The sequence below is a fragment of the Pseudophryne corroboree genome, chromosome 1, assembly GCF_028390025.1.
Source record: "Pseudophryne corroboree isolate aPseCor3 chromosome 1, aPseCor3.hap2, whole genome shotgun sequence".
NCBI classification, from domain to species: domain Eukaryota; kingdom Metazoa; phylum Chordata; class Amphibia; order Anura; family Myobatrachidae; genus Pseudophryne; species Pseudophryne corroboree.
The window spans coordinates 1,166,926,626-1,166,946,025 of NC_086444.1; the positions used below are offsets into that span (position 1 = coordinate 1,166,926,626).

General features: G+C 46.2%; 1 protein-coding gene across 2 annotated transcripts in view; it reads right to left on the minus strand.

Moving 5' to 3' along the window:
- The window catches only part of LOC134929391 (charged multivesicular body protein 3), an 82,975-nt gene that overhangs the window by 13,040 nt on the left and 50,535 nt on the right, over positions 1–19,400 (minus strand). Inside the window, exons 1-3 of one of the 2 annotated variants that reach the window (XM_063925045.1) lie at positions 13,081–13,208; positions 5,677–5,737; positions 1,646–1,825 (exon numbers count right to left, since the gene is read on the minus strand). In XM_063925045.1, coding sequence (XP_063781115.1) covers positions 1,646–1,825; positions 5,677–5,737; positions 13,081–13,125 — 286 coding nt within the window. In that variant the 5' untranslated portion in view covers positions 13,126–13,208. Of the gene's footprint in view, positions 1–1,645; positions 1,826–5,676; positions 5,738–13,080; positions 13,209–19,400 lie in introns of those variants that run through there. The other variant, XM_063925051.1, reaches the window with a different exon arrangement.

Below are 19,400 nucleotides of genomic sequence, written 5' to 3' on the forward strand. Positions count from 1 at the left end.
AATTTTTTTAACTTTTTTATACTTTACGATCTACGTGGACTACAACAGGGAATGGTAACCTTGCCCGAAGCATGGCGAGCGGACACGGTGCCCTAATTGGGGTTCCCGGTCACTCTACGAAGAAAACGACACCAATTTATTTATTTTTTTAAACCCTCATGTCAACCTTTTGTTGTGTCGACCTATTTTAGCTGTCGACCTAAGTGTGGTCGACTCTATGATCCACACCCCTCATGTGACGTTGTCAGTATCCACAAACACTGCTGGTAAATGAAGTTAAAGTCATGAGACGCACAGTCAATATTCTCATGCCAACAATGATATCTATCCCTACTTGTAGCATCACGTACTGCGCAAGTTTCTCTATAATATTGTCAGTTCGGATTTTTGTATTCACGTATTTATATATTTAGGTATCTTTGTGTCATATTGTGTTCTTTTCCATATTTTATTAGCATTTAATATTAAAAGCTACATTTTAAACAGTATCTTTTTATATAACAAGAGTGACCCACAAAAAAAAAAAAAAAGAGTCTACTTTCCCCTCTTTCTTAAACATCTGTAACCCTGAGTCTAGGGGAGCACCACTGGCATTCACACGATACATACCTCCCACCAGTGGGTAAAATCACACCTATTTGATGAGGTGGGCAGATTACTAAGAATTATAAGACGGTCATAGGATTTACCACATCTCCACAATTGGGTGCCATTAGCTAAACCAGCGCATCCACCAAACCCCCTATATCCAGAGGGGAATACAGCAGACAACAGCCAGGAGGATACCAGAAGTAAGCGGTTCCGGATGCTGGTGTAGTACGCACAGTAAAGCCCACTCAGATCTGTGAAGGAGGAGGACCCAGAATGCAGATTGTCACCGTCTGGCAGATTAAAGTCACCCAGGCATTTGTATTCACTTTCTATTCTGGTATTGATTTCAAATGCTCAGGTTCTCTGCACCACTAAGTATTAACATTACCAGTAGTTGTGTCTGACTGTCAAGTTCTATTATATGAAAAAGATAAGAGAGGGGATGAGTCAGTGTGTATCTTTTCAAATATAAATCTCCATCTCACAAGCAGATAGGTTGGGTAAAAAAAAAAAAAAAAAAAGTCCATCAATGTATTTATCGGTTGATCAAACAGCCCATGACAACCATGTAATACTGCAACCACCAAGTAACAGAGCTGGTATACAATGCATCCGCCAATCTGACCTATACAGGATATAGACCCTGTCTTCACCGGTGTATGTCTTTCGGTAGATGCTAGATTCAAGTGGCCTAAGGGACCTTTTACGTCAGGGGGAGGAGGCACAACACAAGGGGGAGGAGCTAGGCCAGCCGGATAGTTCCTCTACTATCCACGCCACCAACTATTACCTTTAGTAATCAGGTGGCGAATGAAGCGGAGCGAGCCACCGAGCCCGAAGCGTGGCGAGCGTACTTTTCGGGTACCCTGTTCGGCTGTAGCTCCTCCCCCTGGTGACGTGTCTCCTCCCTTAGTGACGTCAGAAGGTCCCTTCTCCCACTCCGATTTAGAACCAACCATCTCCTTCCCAACCACGCCAAGCACTGAGCCGCCACCGGCTGCATCCACTGTACCAGAGAACCGCAGGGATGCAACTACAACAGACCACACCTTACCCAGCTGATTCTTCATGCTCATAAGCACGGAGTTCATCTGAGCCTTCGAAGCGTAGAGTTTGTTTACCGCCCGCTTGGACTGCACCACCTCCTTGGCCAATATCACACATGCTTCGCGGTTTCCTTTCTTTGCCGTGTCCTTTATAGAGTGCTTGACTTTTTCCTGCTCTCTCTGGATATCTAGAATAAAAACAGTGTCACGTAACTATCCCCAGTAATAATATAAATACATACTTTATAATCAACAGCCATCCCGACTACATACAAACATACAATTCCTGCAGCAATAAGAAAAAGACACTTTGTATGACCTCATGTACACACATGTACAGACGTGTCCTCATACATCCTTGCTGCAGTCACGCCAAACAGCCCTTCTTGGCACTCCAGGTCGCGTGAGTGGGGCTTCTAGTGTTGGGCGTCTTTTTGCTGAAAATGCATCATAATCGCAACACAGTATGACTAGGATGGACGAGGAGACTGTGCTGTGTCATGTGATATTTGACACCTCCATATCTGTGTGCGACCAAGTCTCTGAATATGTACACAAAGTGCTACAATGTAGCATCCGCAGCTTTTTTCCAATGCAAGTTCTGTTCTGCTACATACACAGACTCAGTCACACACAATATACAAGTCAAGTGTCTTATCAAATTACGTGCCAGTCTCCTCGTGCTTCCTAGTCACACTATATTGTGACTAAGACGCATCTTTGGCAAAAAACAGACGACTGGCACTAGCAAAGATGCGCGGGACCTGGCGGCTCACTCACGCTTCAAATAAGAGAGGCGGGGATGGAGCGGCATTAGTTACTGTTGTAACGGCATTGGAAACAGGCCAACGGCCTCGCAACCTGAATTTGTCCCAGACTTGTGGGATCTCGTAAGCAAACAAAAACCCACAAGTCCGGTCGTAACGTAAGTGTGACCGCCGGCATACCGACAGCTGGGCGAGCGCAAATGAGCCCCTTGCGGGGTCGTGGACCCCCAAGCGGGAGAAAAGCGGTTGGTATGCCGGCGGTTGGGATTCTGTGGCCGGTATGGTGGTCGTCGGGATCCTGGCCGCCGGCAACCTGAAGACCACCCTTACAAGCCAGCTATAATTTCACTTTAACTTCGTGCAACTGCTCAGATATGGAGCAGAAGTCATCCCACAGTGGGAATAATCTCTATATGTGTAGAAGCATTGATTATTTCTCCCATGTGTAGTTTTAGTGGTCTATTAGTAACCCGGATTGGTGAGGTCTAGGCATGCATGTCCTTCAATGCAGAGCAGCACTCCTTGGTCACTTTCTGATAACGAGTACGACAGAACATTCTCAGGTCAGTAATGTTTGACAGTCTCGTGGACACTCTTGGAGGCTGGGTGGGGGCTGAGCTCTATGTTTAGTGTTTTGTACTAAATTATTTTTTTAAAACCATAACCGCCTGAGATATATTCATTTTTCTTTTAAGTTCTCCGTACATCTCTCAGAACACCAGGGGAACCCTGAAACGCGTCGCCCTGCAGAACAGAGGATGATTACGTCACTTAGTGTAAATGTATCAATGAAGCGGATTGGATGGCACAGCGATCAGTGTTGACAACACATCTGCACTCAACCTGTTGAAGGTGATGAGCCCATAAGAAATGATTTATGGTAGAAGCAGTTTCTAGGGAGCAGCTGAGGCCCCAATTAAAGTTCTGCCAACTCAGGGAAGAGTGGTTGGAAAGAAAGGAAAAAAATTAGCAGAGTTTATTAAATATACATAGGTGAATATGGATGGTCAGGTAGCACAGTGGTAAGCATTTCATCATTGCTGCCTTGTACCCCTGGGTTCCATTCTGACTTATGGTACCATGATCTTCACAAGGTGCGAGTTTCCTCCTGTAGTCCCAATACATATACTGGTGATAGGTAAATAGGTTTCTGGATTTGTCGTATGCATTTGAGTTGGGGCGAGGTGCTGGGAAATTAGATTGCAAGCTCCTGTGAATGAATTATCGGAGTATGGAACACCTTGGCATTGTACAAATAAAACAATAAAAATGTTGGCGAAGTAATAAGTTGTGCATACAAAAGAAACCATATAGGGCGGTAATAGGGTTTGGTTACAGAAAGAAGAAACCACTGACTTTGAACTCATTAATTTCTTAGTGTATCTATATCAGACAGCTGCAAACAATGACGGATTGATTTCCTATTAGGAGAGGAGGCAGGTTCTTGGGTCAGAATGGCGGCTCGGGAGGGACATTTATGTTACATCACCACCTTAAGTGCTGATAAACCAGTTTCTAACAGCTGAGGTGAGCAATAATGCTATTTATAGTGTATACACGGCAGCCAGTCACAAGATCTGTGTCCAACAATCTTATCAATGAGCTCATTTATCAGGGAGGAGGTAAAGCACTATAGAGGAGTAATACTTCTGGAAGCAGATTTCACTTATATTGTATGACCACGTTATCAGGTATCTCTCTATAATGAGTTGTTTCCTCAGACGTTTTGAAAAATAAAATAAAAAATTAAATAATGAAGATTCTGCCACAATTTATGTGCAACTGTCAAGCAAATGGCAGCAGCGGGTGAATGAGCTCTGGGGCATATAGCAGCGCAGGAGGAAGGGCCTGAAAATTAAATCGGGGTTTCTCAATTGTTGGTCATAGTACCCCAAAGGTGCAATAGTCAGATTTAATAGGCTGGGGGCACACCTAAAAATGTATCTGTCCGATCTGTCTGGTGGACACAAAAATCTGGTATGTACTTTAGAACGTATTTGGTTCTGATAAGGTCCGGGAAATACTATACAGCCTAAAGTGGGTTGGGTTCGGGTGACCGTCAGTTGGGTGCCCGCCAGTTACCACACAGACGCGGGATCCCGCTGCGCTCGCCCCGCAGCGGGCTTGGTGGCTCGCTACAGGTTCTATTACTACTCTTTGGGTGTTGTGGACACCCATGAGTGGGAATAGTCCCTGTTGGTCGGCATGCCGACCGATGGGTTATTCAGCGTTTCGGGATCCCGGCGTCAGTATTGTAACCGGCGGTTGGGTCACATAACCGCATCTCCTAAAGATATGGGGAAGGATGTAATGAAGTCCGCGTTGGCCGGAGGTGCGGCTTCTCGGCCGAACGCAGACATTTTTTCAAAGCGGCATCCATGTACAAGGCAAAACTACGCCTTGTAAATGATTGCTGCTTTAAAAAAACGTCCGCGTTTCGGCTGGGGACTCGTACCTCCGGCCAACTCTGACTTCACTACATCCGGCTCATAGTCTACACACATTGGAGACTGGTTCAATGGCATAGAAACATTTCATACACACGATCACTTATATTACTAACTGAACGATGCAGCACAAATGTATCCGCCAGACATGGATTTATTTATTATTTATTTATTACCAGTTATTTATATAGCGCACACATATTCCGCTGCGCTGTACAGAGAATATTTGCCCATTCACATCTGTCCCTGCCCCAGTGGAGCTTACAATCTATATTCCCCTATCACATGAACACACAAACACATTCACGCTAGGGTTAATTTTGTTGGGAGCCAATTAACCTACCAGTATATTTTTGGATTGTGGGAGGAAACCGGAGTACCCAGAGGAAACCCACACAAGTATGGGGAGAATATACAAACTCCACACAGTTAGGACCATGTTGGGAATTGAACCCATGACCTCAGTGCTGTGAGGCAGTAATGCTAACCATTACACCGTCCGTACAGCCCATACATGAGGGATATAAGCATTACACAGCAGCAGCACCAGGATTACTACATTACCCTGTAATCATCTGTAATTCTGTGTATTCACATGAACAGTGATGGTGACGACAGGGGACAAAAAACGTATATTATACAAAATCTGCCCTATGGAAAAGCACTGTGGTACATGGGTACAGTGACAAACCTGATATCTCAGCAATCACCCCTATCACTGACACACACAGCGCAACTGCACTGTGGTAATAACTTATCCAGATAATTAAACCTAAAAACATCCTATAAAAGGATAATACAGGCCTTGCGGTCAGGCAGCCTCACCTCTTATTTGTCTGTCAATCATACGCATTTCTTTCCGGATTTTAAGTGACCATTCATTCACCTGGAAAAGAGACAAGCAGCTTGTTAGAGTGTATCCAGCCAATAACATGTCAACGTAGAACGGCCGAGGCCACGTCTGCGTGCAGGGGAGACGTGCTGCTAATTACTTTTACACCGCTGGCTGGGAGACACCTAAGCTGCACAGGACTCTTGTGGAGGAGAAGAGAGAATGTCAGAGATAAATGTCATATTGGAATTGGATTGTATAAAACGGGTGCCTTTTACACCATGGGGTCGGGGGTCGGGGAGGGGGGGGAAATATTTTTATTATTATTTTTGCCATCTGTAAGCAATTCTGTTTGCACCTTCCAGGGGTGGGGAGTAGACTTCCGGCCAAAGGCAAGCTATTGGGTACCCAAACGCAGTGCGCACAGTACTTTGTGCTGATTCAGCCAGTTTAAACGTCTACACCTGGTGCATTTGGGCGCGACATGCACGATAAGTAACCCGCGTCCTCACATCAGTACCTATGTGCTGTAGGAGACCCTGCTCTTTACACTTTCAGTCTGTGGTTTGCTGCCTCTGCTCCAGTCATGTGTCTGTCACATGACACTGCACCAATCACACGAGTCCCTGCCTGCCATAAGACCACACACAGCTGCTGAAATACTTGGTGCCGCTATGAACATTCTGATCATCCGATTGGCTGCATCCTTCTCTAATCCCACTTGCTTCCAAAAATAATGGGAATACATGGATGTGCAGGGAATGAAGACGGATAGCAAGCTGGTGCACTGACTCCACAAAACAACACTATTGGAATGATGCATTATTATTATTATTTTGATGATGATGAGGATGATGATTTGGAACTGCCTTTATGCCACGTGAATTTGTGGTCACATTTTGTGGTCACATTTACTCATAGACCCCGTTTCCAGTATATGTAAACCAATATGTGTCAGCCATTTCCACAGATGTCCAGTAATTGCTATGCTTGGGGCAGTCTGTGTGCGATACCTAGTGTGCTAGGAGGCAGAGTATTGTCATGTTCTCTGACATTCTCTAATGAGACCCTCAATCCTAACAAGAAACCAAATAAAGAGAATCCAGGACTCAGAGAAGAGGATTTAACGCAGGTATAAAAATATGTCCTGTTTTTGTCATTCATTCTGTGAGGAACACTGGATACATGGGGCATACCCCAAAAGCTGACCCTAAGAGAGGGAACGTTGACAGATGACAGAGTGCAGCAACTAACATGCGACGCTGACATCTTCAGCTGCCGAAGTATCAGATCCACAAAATAGAAACTCTACAATCAGGTGGCCGCCCCAGCACACAGCTGCCCAGCAGACATCCACAGCCACTCTCACCCACCAAACGCGACCTTATATTTTCAATGGCAGGTCGTCTGAAATGATAACCTGGCAAAATGACCATGGTAATTCCCCTGGCTTGATAGAAAAGTGCTGTAAAGGCTGCCAGCAACAGGGCATGGTCCCCGGGAGCTATCGGAGGATGTATAGAGCGTCAATTTCACCTGAAATGTGGTCTGAAAATGGGACGCAGTGATTTCTAAAGAAATAACAGCGCTTTTTTTTCCCCTCGCACCTCGAACGCAAGTCTGATTTTTTCCTAAAATAGTTAATTTTAGCAAAAAAATCACCGGGACTTGCTCTGGAACTCTGGAAGTTTCCAATTACCCAGGTATTCTGAAGCAGCAGTAATATGTGTGTGACCTACATTTCCCAGCAGCCCCCACCCAGGTGCAAAGACGGAAGGGAGGCCACCGGACCGGTGAGTTTGGTTATATTTTTCTCTTTTTTCAATGCTGAAAACCACTTAAATGGACACTGCGGGTATCGTGAGCGCGCATAACCACAGTAATCCAAAATTGTGTATAAGGGTTTTTTTTGCGGGCGAAAACTCTCACCCAACTGAATTCTCCTGTATATAGGCCCTCATTCTAAGTTGATCGCTCGCTAGCTGCTTTTAGCAGCAGTGCACACGCTAGGCCGCCGCCCTCTGGGAGTGTATTTTAGCAGAACTGCTCGGAAAGATTTTCATGCCGTTTCTGAGTAGCTCCAAACTTACTCCTACCTTGCGATCATTTCAGTCTGTTTAGTTCCTGCTTTGACGTCATAAACACGCCCTGCGTTCGGCCAGCCACTCCCCCGTTTCTCCAGCCACTCCTGCGTTTTTACCTGACACGCCTGCGTTTTTTAGCACACTCCCGGAAAACGGTCAGTTACCTCCCAGAAACACCCACTTTTCCTGTCAATCACTCAACGATCAGCAGAGCGACTAAAAAGCGTCGCTCGACCTTGTGTAAAACTGCATAGTTTTGTGTGAAAGTACATCGCACGTGCGTACTGCGGCCCGTACGCATGCGCAGAAATGCCGATTTTTAGCCTGATCGCTGCGCTGCGAACAACGGCAGCTAGCAATCAACTCGGAATGACCCCCCATAGTGACATGTTATAAACAGCGAAAAAATGATAAAAACGAAAAACCCGGAGCTCAATATCGTAAAAATGTAAAAACAAGTTTAATAATACACAATGATATATACATAAAACTATTAATAAATATCCAACTGGTAATCAGAAGAGAGGAATTTGTTTTAGATACAAATGTAATGTTTTACATGTTTGCCTTTTTTCACACAACAGATATCAATACAATATTCCAATTTGTTCCAAACACACTGGAGCATGCCCTCGTCAGTACTCACAACAGCTGCTGTGATGCGTTGCTTCAGACCATTTACACTTAAGGTGGGTACACACTAGCGGATATATCGCGGGTCCCTCGGCCAGTGTGTACGGCCGGTATGTCTGTGAACTCCGTCGTTCACAGACATATCGCGTCGGCCCTGCAGCACAGCCGACGGCCAATATATCTACCGATATATTGGCGCACTGCTGTGGGTGTACGGGCGACCAGCCGCCCGCCCGTACACATGCTGCGGCGGGCGGCAGTGATAAACCGCTGAACTGGGCGGGCGGGTGTACACGTCCGCCCAGTTCATGTTGTCAGTTCCCGACGGATCGGGCAATGTGTATGCACAGCACACTGCCCGATCCGTCCATATATATATCTGCCGATCAATTGATCGGCAGATATATCTATCAGTGTGTACCCACCTTAACATGAAGTGGAGAAACAAGAGGGGGAAAAAAATAATAATAAAAATCACAGCTGGGATGAAAGTTTTCACAACTGCAGCGGTTCGTGATGTCAGCATCGCGTGAGCGGCCGTTGCGTCATATAAGCAAAAGGGCTGCTACGTCGGTAGAGGGGGCTGTTTGTGCGCTAGAATTAGCAAAAACAAACACCGTTACTGTTGTACTGCGGCATTTTAGAACACGATACGGGAAACCTCCACCTGCAGAGCAGGCCATCTACGACTGGAGCAAGACATTTACGAACACCAGTTGTTTATGCAAAGGGAAACGTTCTGAGAGGCACCTGTGTCAGAGGAACAAGTGCCTTGTGTCCGTGAGATCTTTGTTCCTCCACCGCCTGTAAGTGTAAACCATCTGAAGCAACACATCACAGCAGCTGTTGTGTTGACGAGGACATGCTCCGATGTGTTTGGAACAAATTGGATAGTCGTATTGATATCTGTCATGTGACAAAAGGCTCACACATAGACGATTTGTAGTACCCCTTTCACACCGCACAAATAATCCAATATATTGCCGGGTCGACGCGGGTCTAGGTGCGGTGTAAAAGGGGTATGTACCGATTTCCCGGAATGCCTGACCCGATACTTCAACCCGGGAGTAAAGCAGTGTGAACGGGTTCCGGGTCGACCCATTCACACTATAGGGAGAGGTGGCCCTAGAGGTATAGGCAGAGATTGGATATGATCTTCTCTCCAGGAGACACCTCCGCACACGTCACAACCAGGCAATTTGCAGGGTTGGTGCCGCCTGTCTGAAAGGGGTCACAAGTGGGTCGCACCCGGGATGGATCCGTGTACAAGTCCCGAGCGTGACCTGCTTTATGCGATGTAGAAGCGGTATTGCTTAGTCATAGACACTTACAGACATATAATACATATCCATGTAAGTATTGTGACTATATCAATAATACTTTGGTTTATATAAAACGTTGAAAGTGTCTATTTATTTTATAGTAACCCCGTATACACAGTATTTACTGACATGGCATAGACAGGGCAGAGTGACAGATGTATACTGTGTATAGTGACATGGTATAGACAGGGCAGAGTGACAGATGTATACTGTGTATAGTGACATGGTATAGACAGGGCAGAGTGACAGATGTATAGTGACATGGTATAGACAGGGCAGAGTGACAGATGTATACTGTGTATAGTGACATGGTATAGACAGGGCAGAGTGACAGATGTATACTGTGTATAGTGACATGGTATAGACAGGGCAGAGTGACAGATGTATACTGTGTATAGTGACATGGTATAGACAGGGCAGAGTGACAGATGTATACTGTGTATAGTGACATGGTATAGACAGGGCAGAGTGACAGATGTATACTGTGTATAGTGACATGGTATAGACAGGGCAGAGTGACAGATGTATACTGTGTATAGTGACATGGTATAGACAGGGCAGAGTGACAGATGTATACTGTGTATAGTGACATGGTATAGACAGGGCAGAGTGACAGATGTATACTGTGTATAGTGACATGGTATAGACAGGGCAGAGTGACAGATGTATACTGTGTATAGTGACATGGTATGGACAGGGCAGAGTGACAGATGTATACTGTGTATAGTGACATGGTATAGACAGGGCAGAGTGACAGATGTATACTGTGTATAGTGACATGGTATAGACAGGGCAGAGTGACAGATGTATACTGTGTATAGTGACATGGTATAGACAGGGCAGAGTGACAGATGTATACTGTGTATAGTGACATGGTATAGACAGGGCAGAGTGACAGATGTATACTGTGTATAGTGACATGGTATAGACAGGGCAGAGTGACAGATGTATAGTGACATGGTATAGACAGGGCAGAGTGACAGATGTATACTGTGTATAGTGACATGGTATAGACAGGGCAGAGTGACAGATGTATACTGTGTATAGTGACATGGTATAGACAGGGCAGAGTGACAGATGTATACTGTGTATAGTGACATGGTATAGACAGGGCAGAGTGACAGATGTATACTGTGTATAGTGACATGGTACAGACAGGGCAGAGTGACAGATGTATACTGTGTATAGTGACATGGTACAGACAGGGCAGAGTGACAGATGTATACTGTGTATAGTGACATGGTATAGACAGGGCAGAGTGACAGATGTATACTGTGTATAGTGACATGGTATAGACAGGGCAGAGTGACAGATGTATACTGTGTATAGTGACATGGTATAGACAGGGCAGAGTGACAGATGTATACTGTGTATAGTGACATGGTATAGACAGGGCTGAGTGACAGATGTATACTGTGTATAGTGACATGGTATAGACAGGGCAGAGTGACAGATGTATACTGTGTATAGTGACATGGTATAGACAGGGCAGAGTGACAGATGTATACAGTATTTAGTGACATGGCATAGACAGGGCAGAGTGACAGATGTATACTGTGTACAGTGACATGGTATAGACAGAGCAGAGTGACAGATGTATACTGTGTACAGTGACATGGTACAGACAGGGCAGAGTGACAGATGTATACTGTGTACAGTGACATGGTATAGACAGGGCAGAGTGATATAGATATATACTGTGTATAGTGACATGGCATAGACAGGGCAGAGTGATATAGATATATACTGTGTATAGTGACATGGTATAGACAGGGCAGAGTGACAGATGTAAACTGTGTATAGTGACATGGTATAGACAGGGCAGAGTGACAGATGTATACTGTGTATAGTGACATGGTATAGACAGGGCAGAGTGACAGATGTATACTGTGTATAGTGACATGGTATAGACAGGGCAGAGTGACAGATGTATACTGTGTATAGTGACATGGTACAGACAGAGCAGAGTGACAGATATACTGTGTATAGTGACAGATATACACTGTGTATAGTGACATGGTATAGACAGGGCAGTGACAGATATACTGTGTATAGTGACATGGTACAGACAGAGCAGAGTGACAGATATACTGTGTATAGTGACAGATATACACTGTGTATAGTGACATGGTATAGACAGGGCAGTGACATAGATATACTGTGTACAGTGACATGGTATCGCCAGAGCAGAGTGACATAGATATATACTGTGGACAGTGACATGGTATCGCCAGAGCAGAGTGACAGATATATACTGTGGACAGTGACATGGTATAGACAGGGCAGAGTGATATAGATATATACTGTGTATAGTGACATGGTATAGACAGGGCAGAGTGATATAGATATATACTGTGTATAGTGACATGGTATAGACAGGGCAGAGTGATATAGATATATACTGTGTATAGTGACATGGTATAGACAGGGCAGAGTGATATAGATATATACTGTGTATAGTGACATGGTATAGACAGGGCAGAGTGATATAGATATATACTGTGTATAGTGACATGGTATAGACAGGGCAGAGTGATATAGATATATACTGTGTATAGTGACATGGTATAGACAGGGCAGAGTGATATAGATATATACTGTGTATAGTGACATGGTATAGACAGGGCAGAGTGATATCGATATATACTGTGTATAGTGACATGGTATAGACAGGGCAGAGTGATATAGATATATACTGTGTATAGTGACATGGTATAGACAGGGCAGAGTGATATAGATATATACTGTGTATAGTGACATGGTATAGACAGGGCAGAGTGATATAGATATATACTGTGTATAGTGACATGGTATAGACAGGGCAGAGTGATATAGATATATACTGTGTATAGTGACATGGTATAGACAGGGCAGAGTGATATAGATATATACTGTGTATAGTGACATGGTATAGACAGGGCAGAGTGATATAGATATATACTGTGTACAGTGACATGGTATCGCCAGAGCAGAGTGACAGATATATACTGTGGACAGTGACATGGTATAGACAGGGCAGAGTGATATAGATATATACTGTGTATAGTGACATGGTATAGACAGGGCAGAGTGATATAGATATATACTGTGTATAGTGACATGGTATAGACAGGGCAGAGTGATATAGATATATACTGTGTATAGTGACATGGTATAGACAGGGCAGAGTGATATAGATATATACTGTGTACAGTGACATGGTATCGCCAGAGCAGAGTGACAGATATATACTGTGGACAGTGACATGGTATAGACAGGGCAGAGTGATATAGATATATACTGTGTATTGTAAGATGTTATAGAAAGGGCAGAGTGGCATAGATACAGGTAATCAGAGGCCACCTCCAGCCTCACTCACCAGCTCTTTGGGCGGCCTCTCTTGCGTTTTCCCGAACAGTCCCATTTCTACCTGCCCGACACACAGACCCCGTCCCTGTGTACTCCTCTCCCCGCACCACTTCCCGTGTTAGCGGCTTCCGGCTTCCAGCGGACTCTTCCCATTGGGCGCTGTACTTCCGCCCTCACTGTGATTAGTGTGGGCTCGCTGCCAGGAGAAGGGCGTTGATACAGCTGAGACTCTTATGTTGCCAGGAGAAGGGCGGGGTTCTAGCTGTTAGCTTTATTCTGCCAGGGGAAAGGCGGGGCTCCTGCTATGACTCTTATGTTGCCAGGAGAAGGGCATGGCTCTACGTGTTGATATTTCACTGCCAGTAGTAGGATAGGGCTTCCGCAGTGGATATTATGCTGGCTATGAGAAGGCTGGGGCACCAGCTATAGGAATTACTTTGCCACGAGAAGGGCAGGGCACCAGCTGTAGGAATTACTTTGCCAGGAGAAGGGCAGGGCTCCAGCTGTGGGTATTTTGATGCAAGGAGAAAGGTAGGGATCCATCTGTAGGTATTATGCTGCCAGGAAAAGGGCAGGGCTCCAGCAGTGGGCATTATACTGCCAGGAGATGGGGGGGGGTCCAGCTGTGGTTATTATGCTGCCAAGAGAAGGGCGGGGCTCCAGCTGGGAGTATTACCCTGGCCAGGAGAAGGGCGGGCCCCAGCCATGGGAATTAGTCTGCCAGGAGAAGGGCAGGCCCCAGGTATGGGTATTACGATGCTAGGAGAAAGGCGGGGCTCCAGCTGCGGGCATTATGCTGCCGGGAGAAGGGCGGGGCTCCAGCTGTGGTTATTATGCTGCTAGGAGAAGGGCTAAAGTCTAAAGGTGTGTACACACGGTGAGATTTCGGCTATGCCCGATTCTCACTATGCGATTGGGACTGTGGTCGGTATCGCAGGCCTAAATGACTGTGCTTGCGATACTGGCTACGTGCGATTTTGGCTGTCAATTTTGACTATACTTTTATACTAGATTGCCAAAATTGATTTGCCTGCACAGTTTATCTAGGCTTGCGATACCGACCTCGCGGGACCGCGCATCGGTATCGCAAGGTGACTTTCACCTTGCGATCTGCACTAACTTTCCTTGCGATTTTGACCATATAGTCAAAATCTCAAGCAAAAATCTCACCATGTGTACACACCTTAGAAGTGAAATGTACAGTAGTGAGCCATAATAAAATCTCTGTCCTGGTGTCAATTCACTCATTTGAATGATCATAGATACAGTATAAATGAGGCTGGAACAAGCTGCAGCAACATTTTAGGAGAAAACTGGAGGTTTTAATGAAATCAGTGTGTGGTCAAAAAGTGATGGTGAAGGTTTATTTGTGTTCTTTAAATCCCTACCATTAGTTGGGTCAAATATTTGTCTAAGCTGCCCCTCCACTTAACCAAGGGTACGAGGCATACTTGCCAAATAGTAACAATCTCCCTGACTCCCTGAAGAGTCTAGCATTCTCCCTGATTGCACCACACCCCTATTATGTAGCTGTTATATTCTTTGGGGGGAGGGGGAAGGAAATCAGAAATATATACATCAGCGCCATTACTTTTATTGGTTGTAAGGCACAATGATCCCTATGGCTACATGCATTTTCAAAGAAGGTTTCTCATGGCCACTTATATAGAACCACTTATAAAACACAATACACGAGTAAGCCCTGAAAACACTGTGTTTTCATCAAGTACCGTAGAAACATAGAATATAACATCAGATAAGAACCACTTGGCCTAAAACTTCTAAAAAAGAAACTGTAGATGTAGCCCATAGCAACGAATCATGTTATAGCTATCGTCCACTAGTCAGTACCACATCTACAGGGCCGGTTCTACACCTTGTGGCGCCCAGTGTGAAAGTTTCCACTGGCACCCGAACCCCCACGCGGCAAAACAGTTAGTGCGCGCAAAAAAATAGGGGCGTGGCTTCATAGTGGAGTGGCGTGGCCACAATTATGCTCCCAGTAGCTGTGCCCCCACCCAGATTTGCCCCAAGTAGTTGTGCCCCCCAGTTGATTTGCCCCCCAGTAGATATGCCCCCTGTAGCTGTGCACCCTGTAGATATGCCCCCTGTAGCTGTGCCCCCAGTAGATATGCCCCCTGTAGCTGTGCCCCCAGTAGATTTGCCCCAGTAGTTGTGCCCCCTATAGCTATGCCCCCAATAGATTTGCTCCCAGTAGTTGTGCCCAGTTGCTGTGCCCGCAGTAGTTGTGCCCCCTGTTGCTTTGCCCCAGTAGTTGTGCCCCCTGTTGTTTTGCCCACAGTAGTTGTGTCCCCTGTTGCTTTGCCCCCAGTAGTTGTGCCCCTTTTCTTTGCCCCCAGTAGTTGCGCCCCCTCTTTCTTTGCCCCCAGTAGTTGTGACCCATTTCTTTGCCCTCAGTAGTTGTGCCCCCTCTTTCTTTGCCCCCAGTAGTTGTGGCCCCTGTCGCCGCTTACAAACACACACACACAAAAATAAAAAAACAATACTTACCACTGCCACGCTACTGCTGCTGCTGCTCCGTCTCTGACCGCCGGCTCCTCTCTATGGGAGAGACGTCATGTGACGTCTCTCCCATAGCAGCTCCGCACAGACACTAGAGGTCAATACTGACCTCTAGTGTCTGTCCATGAAGCCCACTGCGTCTGCTGCAGCCGTGGAGCGGGGTGCGGGTAGGCGGCGGTGACCGCGGCCGCGCCCCCAGGCCGCGGCGCCCCGGGCGAAGGCACTGCTTGCCCGCACGAAGAACCGCTCCTGCACATCTACTATATTTTTAAAAGTTTTACTGTATCCACCCCTTAGTCCCCAGTCTGTAGCATGTGATTGGAACTCCCGCTCCATCTAATTTCCTTGTCAGCAAAGTAACTAGTGTGAATGAGTAGGGAGGGGAAGAACACAATGGGGTATAATTGGCTGCAAAATTTTAGCAGCAAACATGAATGCAGCTATTGTGCCCAATTTTGGATGAATGCGGCTGTGCGCTGTTACGATTAATAAAACATTTCTGATTGCCTAATTAATCATTAGGTGGTTGTCACAGGGGTACTGAACCAAGGGCCTAATTGAGACCTGATCGCAGCAGCAAATATTTTTCTCTAATGGGCAAAACCATGTGCAGTGCAGGTGGTGGTGGTGGTGGTGGTGGTGGGGGAGGGGGTTTGGGCAGATATAACATTTGCAGAGAGAGTTAGATTTGGGTGGGGTGTGTTCAAACTGAAATCTAAATTGCAGTGTAAAAATAAAGCAGCCAGTATTTACCCTGCACAGAAACAATATAACCCCCCCAAATCTAAAGGGCCCTACACACTGGGCGACGGCAGCAATTTGGACGATGAACTATCTGAATGATGATCGTTATCGTTTAAATTATTTTGCAATGCAAAACAACGCGAAACCAACAATGAACGACCGCGCATCGTTCATCGTTGATGCCTACACACTAAACGATATAAACAATAAAATTATATTTTGTTCATTTCTGAGCGATAACGTTCATATCGCCAGTCACCATCGCCCAGTGTGTAAGACCCTTAACTCTCCCTGCACAAGTTACATCTGCCCCCCCTGCAGTGCAACATGGTTTTGCCCATTAGAAAAAAAGTTTGCTGTTGCAAAATAGGCCCCAAGTTCCGACATTTTAGTCTTAAAACAGCAATTCCCCCAAATTTGTACGTGCTCTGAAGCTGCAAGAAAAAAGCTGTGGTAAATGCTATTGAAATTACCGAGTGTAAAATTCTCGCATCTAAATTGAATGGGAAAAACCTTGTGGCCGGCTGCTTTTTTACATGCTGTGGGACAAAATTAACACGGCAGATTGAATATTCCCCATTGTATTGGGAAACATGTTTTGTGTCCCATTCGTCCTTTACCAGTGCTGGTATAAAGCCCCGTGACCTCATACAGCAGATGATGAAACCAAGTTACCGGACTCCCTGCGGTGAACAAAACCTCCCGCCACACCCTGGGCCAGATGTACTAAACCATGAAAAGTGATAAATTGCACGGGGATAATGTACCAACCAACCAGCTCCATACTGTCATTTTTCAAACCCAGCCTGTAACATGGCAGTCAGGAGCTGATTGCCTGGTACTTTATCACCATTAAGTTAAGCACTCTTCAAGGTTAGTACATTTTCTCTGTGTAGTGCCTTGTGACCTCTTCCTCACCCTGGGATTTAGGGGGACTCGTACTAAGGGGGTAATTCCAAGTTGACCGCAGCAGGAAATCTTTTAGCAGTTGGGCAAAACCACGTGCACTGCAGGGGAGGCAGATATAACATGTGCAGAGAGAGTTAGATTTGGGTGGGTTATTTTGTTTCTGTGCAGGGTAAATACTGGTTGCTTTATTTTTACACTGCAATTTAGACTGCAGATTGAACACACCACACCCAAATCTAACTCTCTCTGCACATGTTAAATCTGCCTCCCCTGCAATGCACATGGTTTTGCCCAACTGCTAAAAAATTTCCTGCTGCGATCAACTTGGAATTACCCCCTAAGCAGTGATAAGAGTGGAGAAGTGAGCCAGTGGAGAAGTTGCTCATGGCAATCAATCAGCTGCTCTGTGTAATTTTATAGTATGCAAATGATAAATGTTACGTCAATGCTGATTGGTTGCCATGGGCAACTTCTCCACTGGCTCATTTCTCCACTTTTATCACTGCTTAGTACATGTCCCCCTTAATCTCTGGGCATGTTCAGGGACATCCACCTGGCCTTCACCTTGTGGGTAGTGTGGGTCCCCAGTTTGGTTCCCTGCCTTAGCTGCCTAGGCTGTGTACCCAAAACCCATACATCCTAATGCTATTGACATCACTAATGCTGCTTCCACTAATCTTCTTGCCCTTTCCACCTCCTTTGGACTTTCTCAATGGACCTCCACCCCTACTCACATTCTCGGCCACTCCCTCAACCTTGTCTTCACCCACCGATGTGATCTCTCTGATTTCTCAAACTCTTCCCTCCCTCTCTCTGACCACCATCTGCTTTTTTTCACCCTCTCATCCTCCGGTCTCCCCTCCATGCCCAGACACACCATCACCAGACGCAATCTCGGGTCTCTCGACCCCACTTTCATGTCCTCCCTCACGACTTTCTTCTCTCCTCTTTCCACTATGACCTGTCCCAACCAGGCAGCCTCCATCTATAACTCTTCCCTAACAGCTGCTCTCCACTCTGTGGCACCCCTCTCCTCTGTCCCCTTCTGCCGCTCCAAACCCCAACCCTGGCACACCAAACTAACACGTTTCTTACAAAAATGCTCACGCTTCACTGAACGCTCCTGGAGGAAATCTCACTCGCTGCCGGACTTCCTCCATTTCAAGTTTATTCTCTCCTCCTACAGCGCTGCTCTTTCCCTCGCCAAACAATCCTTTTTCTAATTACTCATCTCTTCTCAGTCCTCCTGTCCACGCAGTCTCTTAGAAACGTTCAACACTCTCCTTCGCCTCCCTCCTCCTCCCCTCCCATCCTCCCTCACTGCTACCGACTTTGTCTCCTTCTTCATCTCCAAAATTGAGGATATCAGACACGACATCTCCCCGTCACCTCTCTGCTGCCCCCCTGCCCCCTTCATCCCTCTCCTCCATTTATCCCACCCTGTCCTCCTTCTGACCAACTTCAGACAAGGAAGTCCACTCCCTTATTTTATCCTCCCCCCTCCACCTGCCCCCTGGACCCCCTTCCCTCCCGTCTTCTCCGCTCCCTCTCCCCCACTGCCTGCTCCCACCTTGCTCACCTTTTTAACCTATCGCTCTCTACCGGCATCTTCCCTTCACCATTCAAACATGCTCTGGTCTCCCCTATTCTCAAAAAACCCAACCTCGACCCTTCATCACCCACTAACTACCGCCCCATCTCTCTTCTCCCTTTCGCCTCCAAACTACTTGAACGACTGGTCTACAGACGTCTCACAAGTCACCTCTCTGACAACTCTAGCTTCAAACCACTACAATCTGGCTTTCGTCCACTCCACTCCACTGAGACTGCCCTGGTGAAAGTCACCAATGACCTGCTTTCGGCCAAATCCAGGGGCCACTTCTCTCTGCTCATCCGTCTGGACCTTTCTGCTGCCTTTGACACTGTGGATCATCCTCTCCTCCTCCGCACACTCCAAAATGCTGGCCTCTCTAGCACTGTCCTTGACTGGTTTTCTTCTTACCTCACTAACCGCTCCTTCTCGGTGTCTGCCTCCAGCACCACCTCATACCCTTCCATCCTTCCTGTTGGTGTCCCTCAGGGTTTTGTCCTTGGACCCCTTCTGTTCTCCCTGTACACCTCTTCCCTGGGTGCGCTCATTAACTCCTTTGGCCT